Source organism: Mycteria americana, chromosome 1 (genome assembly GCF_035582795.1).
Source record: "Mycteria americana isolate JAX WOST 10 ecotype Jacksonville Zoo and Gardens chromosome 1, USCA_MyAme_1.0, whole genome shotgun sequence".
Lineage (NCBI taxonomy): Eukaryota > Metazoa > Chordata > Aves > Ciconiiformes > Ciconiidae > Mycteria > Mycteria americana.
In genome coordinates, this window is record NC_134365.1 from 7654633 (window position 1) to 7669605 (window position 14973).

General features: G+C 45.5%; 1 protein-coding gene across 2 annotated transcripts in view; it reads left to right on the top strand.

The window, feature by feature from the left end:
• CAMK1D (calcium/calmodulin dependent protein kinase ID) overlaps nt 1–13756 on the top strand; it is a 226330-nt gene extending 212574 nt beyond the window's left edge. For both annotated transcript variants that reach the window (XM_075524407.1, XM_075524325.1), the window contains 3 exons: nt 7570–7657; nt 8219–8357; nt 12220–13756. In XM_075524407.1, coding sequence (XP_075380522.1) covers nt 7570–7657; nt 8219–8357; nt 12220–12341 — 349 coding nt within the window. In that variant the 3' untranslated portion in view covers nt 12342–13756. The remainder of the gene's footprint in view (nt 1–7569; nt 7658–8218; nt 8358–12219) is intronic.
• Nucleotides 13757–14973: the final 1217 nt, after the last annotated feature.

The following is a 14973-nucleotide window of genomic DNA, read 5'->3' on the forward strand; positions in this document are numbered from 1 at the left end:
GAAATAATGAGGTTTTTACTGCTTCTTTTCTCGTTCTAGCCATTATATCTGTTGCAATGGTATCCTCCCCTCCCCTTTGAAGGAGGGGAAGGCCTTTTCGGTGGAGGAGGAGTAGAGCTCTGTGGTTCCTCTCAATGGTCAGCTGTGTCCTTCTCTCAGCCTGGGCATATTTAAGTTTCCAACAAGTCCAGGCTTGAGTTCCTCTCTCTGTTGGTTGCATTCAGTGTTGCAACAGTTGGAGATAAGGGTGCAAGTGTTTAGCCAACAGAGAGAGGCTACCACGACTTTTATAATGGGAGCATCCTGTACCACCTTTTCACATGAGCATGTATTTTTCAGCACACATCCCCATTAGCAACATCACCTTCCACAGTGCCTACACAGCGTTGTCTTCTCTTGTGTGTGATCAAGAGTAATGAGGTACGTAAGGCTTAGTGTAAAGAGATGGTCAGAGCAGACTTCAAGTGGTCCCATAAATGATCCGCTCTGGCAGAGTGCTTACACTTCAAGTAGTCCTTAATGGCATCTCATAAAAGGTTTTTTTTTTTTTGTCTTCACAACTGGTTCTGTAGAGCAACATAACTGGAGAAGCATCTTTGAACCCTAGAGTTCGCATGAAGTGAAATCCTGATTCCACTGAGGTTGATGGGAGTTTTGCCACTGACTTCAGTGAGACTTGGGGTTTGTCTCCTTGTCTCACCAGCGGAACACAGAACATCTACCCAAGTCACTGGTGCTGTGTAAATAGTACATAATTAATATATATGATGAAGTGGCTCCAAGTAGTGTGTCCTGGTTTTGGCTGGGATAATTTTCTTGAAGTAACCACGACAAATGACATTTTCCAGCTTTCCCTTTTTCTTCCTCCTGTGAAATCTGCCCCTGCAGTATTAGATCATTGGGGTCAGCCACAAATTAGGAAGAAATCTATCAAATCATGAGTACTTAACACATATGTTATAATCTGAGTGTGATAAAAATAGTTAACTGTGCATGAGATGGCTACCTGGCCATGAGATTTTTGTTGTTTCAATATATAACATTTGTGAAGAACAAACTGATTCCAAAATATGCCTCTTATTTTAATTACCATGTTTTTATTAAAAACTTCCAAACAAGGCTTGCAAGAACTGGATCTTGCAAGATATTACATTTGTACCTTTAAGGTTAATAATCTCTTTGAATTTCGGGAAACTGCTCTAGAACAGCCAGCTATCCACATGACTAAATGTTCGTACAGGATCAGACTCTAAAAAAAGTAAATACTTCTTCCCAATGGCCCACTTTTCTGTGCTGTATCTGCTCCCTACATGCCTGCATTTACGTGATGTTTTGCTATTTATAATCAAACGGCCTTGGCAGGGGGACGGTATGTTAAACTCGGAGTTGGCAGAAAAGAAGGCTAATAATTGCAGTGAAGTATGGTAGCAGGAACAGTACAATATGTAAGACTTGTTGGTATAATGATTACACCCTAGCCTGTACAATCTGTCCATTTATACAGATTTCTCCAGTTTAATATACAGATGACTTATGCTTTCCATTGGAAAAGTTATTTATTTTATAGCATATCTTTCACTGAGGTGTGCACTGTTTATGGTGTGTTGCAAAGGTGCAATGTTCTGCTTAGTTGTTCCACTGTGGCTTTTCGAAAAGGACGTGGAAAATGAAGGTAACAAAAGAGTGGGGTAATTTTGCTGCAGCTTGATACGTTTTAATGTTTCCCTAGCTCGTATTAATGACAGCAATTAAGTTTATTACATATATTGCCATGTCAGAGCCCACATCCGGTTTAGGGCAGTTGCTCGGGCTGCAGTGATTAAGGACGAGCAGCAGAAACCCGAGGACCTGTTTTTTCCAGCTGTAGGATCACACTGCACTCCCCATCAGGTCAAACTGGGTCCTGCGGCACCAAGTTCAGCCTCCAGGCTCGGGTCAGAGGGAAAAAAAACCAGTCCTCAGAGGGCGAGGAGAAGGTGCAGCAGTTAGGAAGCTAGTATAGGAATTGGAAGGCATGCCATGAATTTGTTTGCTCTGTCACACATTACCCGAGTGACCTTAACTGGGATTTAGAGCTGTGTGCTGAAGCCAGTTATGGCATCGAAGGCAACCTGGGACATCTAAATTAAAGGGTGATATATGTATCGCCGCTCTGTATAGACTGTGTAGGAGAGAAGGAGGTTGTGGCACCTAAGTTAGACACCTGTGTCCACAGGTACGAGCGCAACCTTCGCCTTTCCCCACTGCTCATAGAGATGGAGAGCGGATACTTGGGACGTGCCGATGTTCATCCCCGCCTACGCCGAAGAATCGCAAAGCTTTGGCAAGGATTGAGCCTCTGCAAATTGTGACCATGACCCTGAGTGTTTATTATGTGCCAGAGAGCATGAGCCAGATAATAATTTCCACCCAGGGAAAGGACATGGTTTACAAAGAGCTCAGTTCTCAGACAATGTTGTTTGAAGTGTGAAAAGAGGTCCCTGAAGGGAACAGCTGATGTTTACAACATTAAATCAAACTCTTATCGAGTTTGTCCCTGCACTCTATTTATTTTGGAGCATCACTGATACAGTATGTGCATGTGTATATTTATACGCATGCAAGTGTGTATGCGTGTGTGTATATATACATGTGTGTGTATGTATAGAAGAGTTATGATCCTTCAGCATTATCCATTACAGCTAACTCCATGTTTCCTGTCATCATACTCAAGAGTATTTCCAAGCCCTGTTTGGCCAGCACAGCGTTTGAGTTGGCTGCCTTCAGTACGAAGGTTCAGAAAAGAATGGTAGATGAAAGACTCTGCCTGCCATCGTGGGCAGGGAGGATGCGAGAGACATATGCTTGCAGTATGCTAACAAAGAACCGTCCAAAAGGAAATTTACGGGTTTTGTCTTTGTTGGAGGTTCCTCTCAAAGCTTAGAAGTGGTATGGACAGATAAATTGCTGTGATAACTTTGAACCCAGATAGAGAACTAAAATAAATTAGATACTATGAAATAATATTTGATTGTTAGATTAGATTCCTCTCATGTGCAGGGCTAGGTTTGTTATGGTTATTCATGAGAAATACCCTTCTTAGCTTCAGTGAAAGTATTTGCGATGGAGAGTCGTCAGATTGTGGCCCTTGGTATCCCATTCTGTGTGTTGAGACACTTACATATTTACAACTGGATGTAAGACCAGATTCAACACGAAGTTCCCCAAACCATTGTTAGGATGTAGCTGGTGCTGCAAAACGGGGACCCCGAGAGAAAAGCCAGGTTCCAGTTAGGCTAATCAGTCCTTGCTCGGTTCTGGGTGATGCTCAGCATGATAACAGATCATGCATTATTCTGATTTGTTTAATTTTATTTTTGTATATGTGTGTGGTAGGTAGGATATCTTTTACTGGGCCAACTGGTATAGTTGGTAAAGACAAGTTTCAGTGCTGACACAGTTAACTTCAAAGTTAACTGCAAAGCCAAGAACTATTGCTCAGGGTTTGACTAGATATGCATCAGTTTGATCATCTCTGAAACAGAAGATGGCTGTTTCTCAGGGAAAATGGAGCTGATTCCTGTAGGAGAAGGGTATGTTGTGAAGAGGAGGGAGGAAGAAAGAAAGACGCTAAGGTATTTTTGTCCTAAAAGGAAAAGCAAGGTGGTTTATAGCCAGTGGACTTGGAGAGCTAGGGAAAGGTGGAAGGGCAATTATAATGTGCTCTAAAACCAGTATCTCTATTAAATTTTATGCATTATCTTCTCAGCATGGGAACTAAAGTTCATGATTAAATATACCCAGTATAGATGTGATGATGCTCATGATACCCACCTTGGGGTAGGTTTGTGTGCCCAAAAACTTATCTCATTTTTCAAACTCTACCGGTTGATCGTATAAAAGATATGACTTCTACCTGCTCACCTCCACCTCTCTTGCCTGTGTCCTTAAACCACCACATCTCCAGCAAAACAGCAACAGCGAATGGATGTTAACATTTCTTTTGTTTTCCTAGAAGTAAAACTATACTATAAACACTATAACACCACGAGTACTTTATAAAAGTTTCAAGATCCTCCAAGTGCAAAATGCAATATAAAAGCACAGTCCTCATGTTACAGCATTGCACCGTTAACAGGATAGCTCTTCAGAGGCGGCTTGGAGAACGATCCCACACCCGGCTTTGGCAGCCAGGGCTGTGTTTTGAGCCACACTGTTTGGCATACCAGCACGTGTTTGAACAGATCCTGCTGCGCTAAATTAGCCCCAGCACTGCTGTTATTTTGCTCTGATTAAAAACTAGCATCTGCAAGCTGCTAATGCTGCTGAAGAGACCGTAGATGTAGGATGGTCCCCACCATTGTAGCATCTGAGGGCTTCACAGGGTGTCTGTCCATCCCCTTGTGAAGTAAACAAGTACTATTCCGCCTATTTGGGAAACACCCAAATACCAAGACTTTTTTTCTGGAATTGCATAGTGAACGTAGAGTTAGTGGTGGTAGAAGACAGTTTGTGAACTATTGGAACCAGCAGTTTCTTATTGAAACCACCAGCATTTCAGAAAATGATCCCTAAACTCAAAAAAATATATAGCCTGTACTTGAGCTACACGCCCGACGAAAAGTTTCATATAGCAAAAATGCATTTGCAAGTCCTTGTGGAGACTGGCAGGAAAGATCTGCTGGAAGAGCTGGCAAGGGTATCATACCCCAAGAACTTGTTCTGTCCATGTTTCCAAAATAAAATTTGACAAGTGGAAAACATGATCTGTGCTTATACAGCTTGTTAACAAACTTGTTCATAAAGCAAAATGCTTCATTAGCTTTGGAGGAAAAATGATCTTTGCAAATGTAAGTAAATTTTCTCTTTGCAGCTTGGTCTTTTTGATCAGTTACTGAACGGATACTTCGGCTTGTAGCTGTCCACCTATTAAGTGTTTGGCTTAGTTTTCTTCTGCAGATCTGTAGTATGACGGTCAGTGCTCCCAGCTGGTACATGTTGAGGGCACTTGCCTTCACCGAGGAGGTGTTCTTGGACAGAGTAGAGTGCTCATGACATTTTGGAGTGACTCTGACTAGCAGCTTGCATTCCCACCGGGAAACTCTGTTAGGGCCCGTCAGCACTGAAAGGCTGAGTGATGTGCAAGGATAGCGGATGCAAATCTGCACGCACTTGTGCACCTAAGCTAATGAGCTGTGCAGGGCAGGCAATACAGCTAGAGTCTTCTCAGGCTTCTGGTCAGCTCTTCATAGAAGTGACCTGGAGGCAGTCAGGGATGCTCTGTGTCATGTCATTTGGGTCATGTGGGTGTGGCTGCAGTAAAACTGTAGGAGCTGCTTCGCGTGATGATTTCATGCTAGAGAGATACAGAAAATGCACTGTTATGGTGGGTGCAAGGCCAGCTGGGCTTTGTATCCATCTGGGAGTATGTACGGCATGGGACCCATCAGGGTCTGTGCTAGGCCTGGTAATATTCCCTGTGAGGGACAGAGGATGGAACAGTGAACATGACGCTTAACCTAGATACTGCCTCACCAAGCTTCTAGCCGCCTGACCCCAGTGGGAAATCCAGACCAACTTGCCTCCCTGTCAGTGGGAGGGGTGATCAGAAGGGATCCTCTTCATAGGAAGATCTGAAGATCTTCCAGTTCTCAGTCAAACACCTCCCCTTCCCCATCAACAGCACAGGGACCCAAGAGAGGATGTCAGGTGCCCTTTGGGAGCCATGCTTTGCTCAAGGTACCAGTTATTCTGTCTACTTGAGATAGAGGTTATGTGGTGGTGGCGGTCAGAAAAGTGCCCTTCCCAGCTGGAGGTGGGCTATCCTGAATGGGAACCCTGCTCCTTCCTGCCCACAATCCTGCTGGCTCCAGTACTCTTGCATAACTCAATGTAGATTAGCTCAGTTGCAACAGGATGGGAGTGGTGGCTCGCCACTCTTGGGAGATGGGGGTTTAGTCCCTCACCTTCCTCCCAGGAGTAAGTAGTTCCTCTCATCTCTCTGACATCCTGGATGAGTGTTGCCAGCAGGAAAGAGGGGAGCAATTTGGAGAAGACTGGTTCCAGAGAGCACTTCTTAGATGTGCCATTGACACATGGTAGAAAAAGCTGCATGTCCTTTGAGGAACAGGGTTACAGTTTGGAATGATCTGGGCAAAATGAAAGGAATGTCTCCAATTCATGGGGCACATAAAATGGAAACAGCAGGCTGGGGTATGTAAGCAGAGTTTCATCTTTCAAGAAACACAAAGCGATGCTGCCATTCTGCTGCCTTAGTTGGAAAGCAGCGAGCAGTTTGGGTACCTCCCTCAAAGGAAGACGTGGACTAGTTGGAGAAAGTCCAGAGAAGCTCACTAGATCAGAGGATTAGAAAATATGAGTTATGAAGAAACAGTGAAAGAATCAGTTTGTTTAGTCTAGAGAAGAGAAGACGGAGAGAAGACATGCTAACAGTATTCAAATATGTGAAAGGATGCTTCAAAGACAAAGGGAATAAATGATTTTCCATGTCTTCTGGGAGATAGTGGGGCACTGGAATAGGTTGCCTGAGGAGTCTCCATCTTTTGGATATCTTTAAGGACTGGTTAGCCAAATATCTGTCAAAATTGTTTTGACAGAACTGGGGTGGGGGGAAGGACTAGATGACCGCTGAGTCCCCCAGACCCTCTGATTATTTTATTGGAGGTCTCCGGACTGGGAGGCTCTGCACCTGATGGGTTACTCAGTTTCTTATAATTTTTTATTGCTAATGGACATTGATTTTCTACACTGTGGCTAAAAGATTGATTTCTGAAAACATCACATGCAACATAGGAGGCAATCTTTGCTTCCTAGCATCACCTACATTAGATGGCACTAATTACCCCAGCACATGGCCCAACATCAGTTCACTACGGTGTCTACTCTTCCAACAGATCTCATGCCTTGAGGAGTTAAATGAACCAGTAAAATTCCTTTGAAATAATTGTATTTAGTGGAGATTTGAATGTGTCTTTATCTGTTAAAGAAACTGCACAAGATCAGTCAAGTTTTTAGGTTGAGTGTTGTTCAGCTTAAGCTATTTGTACAGCCTGCGCTGCTTTAGTGAGCGTCCATGTCTCTACTTTACTGTAAATCTACATTAATCATGATGAATGGCTATGTATGTTGCAGGGTGGCAGGAAAATCTCCAGTGCAAACAGAAATCAGACAGGTTGGAGTGGCTCTGGAAGCTGCTGCGTGGTTGAGGCTAAAAGTAGTCTCAGCCTGTTGATGTTAAATCTTTAGATGTAAAGAAAAAAAAAAGGTAGAATGTTTTCATCTAGGGCTGTAACGGTGATAGAAAGCAGCCGTGCACCAACAAAATAAGGTCGTACCTCTTTGTAGCTGCCAGACCTACAAGCCTTATCTATGCTTGCTTTTATTGCCCCAAATTTTCCACCACTGCTGCCAGCAGAGACAGCGGTGGGAAGTTTGAGCCCTCATGTGAATGAAATCATCATCGCTGCAGGAGCAATCACACCTTGGACCAGCCTTCTCTGTTGAGGAGACGAAAGAGTATTCAAAGACAGCAAAAGATCTCTTAAAATTTGTCTTGCCTGTCCGTTTCAGGATTGCTGGTGATACAGCGCTCAACAAAAACATCCACGAGTCGGTCAGCGCTCAGATCCGGAAGAACTTTGCAAAAAGCAAATGGAGAGTAAGTGACCTGTCCTCAGGGATGACACCTGACACATAACTCTGCTAACACGGCGGCCATACAGCCACCCTTTCAGAACGCTAGTGCTTTTGTGGCCCAAAATTTTGGTCAAAATAGTTGGTCTGGTCTTAGGTTACGTAGTCTTGTGAGGCCTTTTAAGGAGGATGCTGCTAACCAAGTGTATAAACGTAATGAGTGTGAGGCTTCTCATAGCTACAGCACCAGTGGTTATATGCCGAGTTGGGGTCAGCACTGTGGGGGGACATGAAGCAACGCGGACACCCTGTGTGTTGGTGCAGGGAAGGATGTGTCAAATATGACTTTCCTTGTAGGCTGCCACATCCCCACTGAGTGCCAGAAGGAACAACAGGGAGCAGGACCAGGGCAGAAATGCGTATTGATATTGCTGTTTCTAGCTTAGAAACCAGAAATTGGGAAAAGTTTGAAAGATGATGGGCTCATTCACTTCTGACAACTCTGAGCAGCCAGGAGAGGAGCAGGAGTAACCCTTCCACCTCCAATTTTTTTATTCTTTCTTTCTTTCTTGGTTTTTTGCTCCAGCAAGCGTTTAATGCCACAGCAGTCGTGCGACACATGAGGCGGTTACACCTCGGCAGCAGCCTGGACAGCGCGAGCGCCAGCGTGTCGAGCACCCTCAGCCTCGCCGCGCCGCTTCCCGACGCAGCCACACGGAAAGATTGTGAGTAGCCGACATCCCGGGAAAGCTCCTGCCGCGGCAGCCGAGCAAATTCGCGGGATCCCCATTTTCTCCTTGACCCCCAGGCTGCAGTCCTCGCTGCCAGTAGGTTCGGCTTTGCGCAAGCAGGTGTTTAAAATAAGGACTGAAAAGGGACCGAGGCCTTCATTTTTATCTGGCCAAAAAAAATAACAATTCAATTGGAAAAGTTTATGCACTAAAAAAGATTAGTTTTTAGCTCAGTGCATTTCTGAGAGAAAAACACTGTTTCTTGTGGAGAAAAAGGGCTTTCGCTTGGGAAAAAGACCCAGACCCCCACAGCAAAAAAGTTTTATATTGGTTGAAAACTGAAAAGTTTACTCATACTGTTTATGTTTGAGTTTTCAGTATTATGTTAAGACATTTTTCTGTAAAAATTGGCTTACTTTCCATTTCCATTTTCCATGGAGGAGACTGATCCTGCAAGTCTGACCCAGCTTCCCTCTTCCTGGGCCAAATTAAGCTCCCGTATGAAGAGGCTCATTTGTCTGAGCAGGACTCAGGCTCTGTACACCACAACAAGGATTTGGCCCACTGCCTTTTTTGTTATATGCTATAATTGAGATTTGCGAGCTGCCCAGTGGAGTCAGATGTTTAGGATATATATTTTTTCTGAATGCCAGGGAAGGAGACATGGCAGCAAAGGGATCATTTGGAAGACAGAAATGTGTCCTTTGCAATGAAGCCTATTTAATCTCTGGCTTCTGAGCATTTCTTTTACTCCCTTCTGTCCATCTGTAGAGATTTTTATATCACGAAATGGACGGACGTGGACTTTACAATTAGAGGAGATTATTTTAAGGTGCGGCACCAAAATGGAATGCTAATAGCTTACGGTATTGCAAGTCAGTGCTTACTTCACTGGGGCCTGAAGTGGTCATTTCCAGACTATATCCCGCACTATTCTGGAACCGAAAGCACCTACTATTCAGGATGGATTTTGGATGGCGCTGCTATCTGCCTCTGCCACCCCTGCCTGCCGACCTCTGCTCCTTGACAAGGACGTGCCACCAGCCACAGTCCCTGCAGCTCTGTATGGAAGCTGTGGTTTCTCTTGCTGTCATGGGCATGGTTTCCCCCACGGCTGGGGTGGGATCTGCCTTCTGGGCACTGCGTGAGATGTTTTTCCCAGCCTGTGCTGTGGCTGAGCCAGAGGAGAGCCCCTTCCCTCTGCATCCTGGGCCTGATGAGGATTCATGCCCAGTGCCCAGTTTGCAATGCCCAGTGCCAAATCCTACAGCTGCTGCCGAAAAAGCATCACTGTGCTCCTGGCACACATCTGGCACCTGCGAAGGAGTGATGAAATGCTGACCGGCCACAAAGCACTTCCAACCACGGACGGGCAATGCAGCGATGTAGAAAACCCCTTACAGGGGAGAAAAGCGCCTTTATTTTGGTTCCTGCTGCAGTATGGCTAAGCTGGACCCCAGTTAGGTCTAGAGCATCTGATGGCATGCTTTGCTGTTAAACTGGTGTGTGATTAATCTCCATCCATCCATCCATTTGATTAATCTCAAATGGTGTTAATTAATAGCATTGAGCAGTCTGAATAGTAATGGAAAAACATCTGTGAACAAGAAGGGTAGGAAGAGAACAAAGTCTGTTTAACTGCTACAGAATCCAGCAGGTCCCTGTACAGAATCCGACCGTGTTTTGCAGTGGTGGAGAAATCAGCCAGGATATGAAGGATAAAACCAGATATGTTAAGACAGGTCAAGTTTTTTCATGTCAGAAATATGAGGCAGAAAAGTATCGAAAGATTTCCAAGCATCCCAGGTTAAGTCCAGCTTGGCAGACAATACAGAAGAGCTTCCCTTCCTCAAAGAAATTAATTAAAGAGTTAGGAGATGCTGGAGGCCCAGAAAACCAGTGAGGAGAGCCAGCAGCAAATACAAGAAGCGACATTAAGAGGGAGCTGACATATCAAATGCACTCCACCAAATACCTCCTGTTGGGAAAAAGGAAACCTCTGAGGTCTCTGTCCTGCCTCTTGCTTTCTCAGCGGTTTTCTCTGGGGATGGATTTCTTGCACGAGAAAGATCCCATGCAGCAAGTTACATGAAACAGCTGTGCCACCATTACAAAATATAATACTGCCTAATGCTATTAATAGACAATTAATGAGCTCTCCAAATAGTTTCAAATGCAGCAATTTCACATCATTGAAGACAATTAAATACAGCCTTCGCCTGAGGAGGTTATGTCAGGCTGCATCCTAATTCTGTTCTCTGTATTAGGGCAGAACAGAGATGATGCATTAGGCTGGATTATGCTACCTGTCAGGAAAGTCTAAGTGAATCAGTCGGGATTTCTCAAGTGTATTGGCCTGATTGTCAGTCCATGCCTGGTTTATTCTGTTTAGACATGATGGGACTGCCTAGATTAATTACAGGACCTAGATCTCTGTATTTTTAAGGTAATAGATAAATTGCGGCATGAAGCCGAGGTGTCGAATGTTGATACTGTTGGGAAACGGGATGTGGCCAAGTGTAGGCACAGCATAGTCATCCCTGAGGTTGAAATGCCACCTTGAAGCATGGAAAAGTAGTTAAAAGTCGTAACAAGCATCACAAAGATCCTGAGTAGTCAAGGGGCCATATCAAACTCCAGTCCGAGAATATTTTAATATAGTTTCATCCTTCCTTTATTCACCAGGCTGGAAAAATGAACGGTATTTCTAATCACTCTGAGCCTGCATCTTGTCAGAGCAAGGTGACCATGCTGGGTCCCCGTTCAGCAGCTTTTCTCGCACCGGAGCTACCTTAGCACATCAGTGCCTACAAGGTTGCCAAACTGCATGCAGAGCTGCACGTGCCGGCAAAATGTAAGGATCTCCCCGATGGGGTCTCAGTGGCTGCTGGGAGAGGGGCAGGTCATCTGTGGAAAGTTCTGGCAAGGATATAGTTAATTTTTCTTCATTAATGCTTTCCGTAGAAACTGCTGACGTTGTGCTGGAGTAGTAAAATTTCAAATCTGTCATTCAAAACCCAGCCTACCTGGGTTTTCAGGGGTTATGTTTTGGAGAGTTGTGTTTTTTAAAGTTGTGAGGGAGGGTTCACTGGAAGTGGACGCGTCCTAGAAATATTTTAATTTAGCTATCCCCCTCCCAATTTTTTCATAAAAATTAACTGTCAGAAGTCTTTGATTAGCTCAAAAGGAACTGCCTGGTTAAATTTTGGGTCCAGATACTCAACCTACATCAACCTGCGTCTCTTAGCTGGAAGTTCTGGAGACATACCAGCAAAACCTGGAGCAACATAAGCTGTCGCTAGAATGATGTCCAAGTCACACAAATTTACATTCTCTCTAAGTTTACTGGAACTCACCAATGAATTTGACCCACTGTACTTTTTTATCAGCAGCTTTGCAGGATGCCTGGGGAGGTTTTTTTGGTCCAGGTGTGCAGTCTGTTCGTTTAGCTAGATGGCCATGATGAGAAGCTTAATCATCTTTAACATGCCCACGAGGAAAATTATTCTGAGCAAGTGCAATGCTGGAGGGATTTTTGAATCCCAGAACTCTTTGTCTTCAGCCCCAGAAATGTGGAACCAGTCTGGTTGAACATGTACCAAAGCTGGACATTTATTCATTGCAGCATGCGTATACAACTGTTGGTGGTGGCAGGAGGCGAATGGCCGTGGGCCAGGAGGGCAGAAGATGCCCCGTGGAGGTACCCAGCCAACCCATCGCTGCAGGAAGAGCAGGAGCGCCGTCTCCAGCTGCGGTCCCCTCCGCTCTGTAGCGTGCTACGAAAGAAATGCAGCTTTGCCCACATTCCGGCCTCCAAAAATAACATTTCTAATTCTGTTTCTGGCTTTCCTTTTAGGTATGTCTCCATCCACTCTCTGTAGTTTTGTTTCATCTGCTTCTTCAGGCGTTTCTGCAGTAGGAGGGGACCGGAGACCCAGACCCACCACAGTGACCACAGTGCACACAGGGAGCAAGTGAGAGCCGGGGCGGCGAGGAGCGGGCAGGCGGCTGGGCTGGCAGGGTTCCTCTGCGCGATCCCACCCTGTGGTGCACACTCAGCGAAGGACTAGAAGAAAGAAGATTTTTTACGGCCATATTTTATACTGCAATTCTGAAATGTTTCATTTATCACAAACTGCAATGACTCCAGGGGGAACAGATCTAACAGTCTCTGGTGCTGTACATATATATACATATATATAAATATATATATATATATGTGAGTCTAGCAATGTTCTAACTAACGAACACTCATTCTTTTCCCCAGTGATTTACTCTTTTCTCAGTGTAGCTAACAGTATATGTTGTATTTTTTTTCCATTAATTACGAACATCTCAACTGGATTATTTAAATAGAGATACTTTTCCGAGCATTATATTTTTTTTTTCTTTTAAAAAGTACTTCCAGTAATGTCCCTCCTTCCAGTTTGCTGGGGGATTGGCTATTTCTGTAGGTAGGAACTGATGTTAACTTTGCAACATGGGAGGATTTCAATAGCATGCCATTTCTCGCTCCTCGAATTGGACTGCAAGTCTGCCTGGCTTTAGCAGAGCTGTTACTGCTCAGATTAAGAAACTGCTGCTTTCCTTCCCCTCCTCCTCCTTGAAAGCCATGGTGAGAGTCAAATTGCCACCAGCTGGGAGTCAGCTCATCCTTGGCCTTATTCCTGTAGTGCTGTAGGTCTGTATCACCCTTGTTTCAGAGGAGAGGCAGGTACACGGCGCTGGTCAGGAGCCAACCAGAGCTCAGCAAACGAAATGACAGAGCACGGTCTCATCCTTCAGCTCTTATCTCCTTCAAGTAGCTGTGTGTTACGGGCAGAATGAAAGAAAAGGAAGATGCAGGACCAGGAGTCATAGTCCTCTGCCACTGACTCACTGCACTGCCCTCGAGCAAGACATTTAATTCACCAGCCTCCTCCCAGCCTGGCCTCTGGTGCGGGGTGCATCCAGCCCAAGGGGTCCGTGCCAGAGGTGCTGAGCACCTGCAGCTCCTCGGGGCTTTTCTTGGCATTGCTGTTGCTCAGCACCTCCCAGAATGGCCAAAACTGAGTATTTGGAAACCAAATAGAAAAGTTTGGACCTTAATCTCTGCCTGCCTCGGTTTCACCCCTGGGAAAAGGGGTGATGCTTGCACCCCTCTGTGAAGCACTGACAGGTTCTTGGGTGCAAAGTGCAGGATCTGGTGTAGCGCTGCTCCATCATGCTTAGCTCTGGCCAAGGGCTGGCGAGGAGCACTGAGCAGGGAAAGCAGGGCCTTGCCGAAAGGCATGGGCACATGCGGCGGCAGTGGTGGCCCTGTCTCTCTTCCCCTCCTCCCCAGAAGCTCATATACAAAAGCAAACTCAATTTCTGTATTTTTTTAATTACTAAATACATGCCCTTCCCAAGTGCCGTGTGCTGGTGCATCATTTAGGAACATCGCTGTGACTGTTGTGCAGCTGTGCATTAAAGCAGCTTGAAACAGAGAGGAGACCAAATCTGCCCAGATTTGCCAAAGGGCTCCAGGTTACTTCTACACCCTTCCCAGCTGTGATTTTCCTTCGAGGAGGAGAGAAGGGAGGCGGGTGGCAGAGGCAGGCACCCTTCCCTGGCCGCTGTGAGCCTCTCGCACCCCAGACAGGTCCATCCCCAGCCAGAGGCACAAGCCATTCCCCGCAGCGTGCTCTATTGCCACGCTCACCTCATTTATCCTGCACAAGAAATTGTGAAAGCCAGTCACAGACACAGCTGAATGTATCAGGCAATAGTGACCATGCTGGGAAAAACCCTAAGACGCGTATTTTTCATTGAGACTTCAAAATTCTGCTTCCGCTTCAGTCGGTTGGCTTCACCTGGCAGAGCCGGGATTTCATCCATTGTACTTTGAGTGCTAAAAGCTGGAAAAGCAGGTGGCAGCGAGCGCTGACTCTGGTTGAAATAGCCACGCCTTTGGTGGCACTTAAAACTGTTGCACCCGATAGATCTCTAGTTTCCTCAGTATTAGGCTGCTCCCTGTTTTCGGAGGGCTGTAGCACATTTGAGTGAGGCCCTGGGGTCCCCCAGTGCCCCCCGCCGTGTGGTAGCTGGCATGGATGCTCACGCAGAAAGGCTTCAACTTCAACATGTCATTTTAGGAAAGATGCCAGATATTGGTCTCTTGGGGGTTGGTAGCAAAACTCCATATAATTTCCCTGGTGAGGACTTCTGACCAAGATTTGGGCAGACCAAAGGGCAGGGGATCTCCTTGCTGCAAGTCATGCTCCTGTCCCCATCCCCTGGCCGTTGCCACCATATACTCCTGCCCCATTGACAAAGAGTAGGAAGAGCTTTATCGGCATTTACCCTCGGAGCTCTTTATGTCTTGCTGCAAAGGTATCTGAAAATGAGTATGATACCATTTAAACTCATTCTAAGGCCACTTTATTTTGCCAGCCTGAATAAGGAAGCTTTCAGTTTAACAGAGACTCCTATCCCAAGAAATTCAAGTTATTTTGAATCCCATGATTTCATAAGCCCAGCTGGCCCTGTTCTGCTCCAGTTGCAGGGATGTAAATAGGCAGTCTCCCAGTTTGGTGTCAGTGGAGTTCCCCATGTTTACACACGTGCAACCAAAAGCAGGATTTCGTTA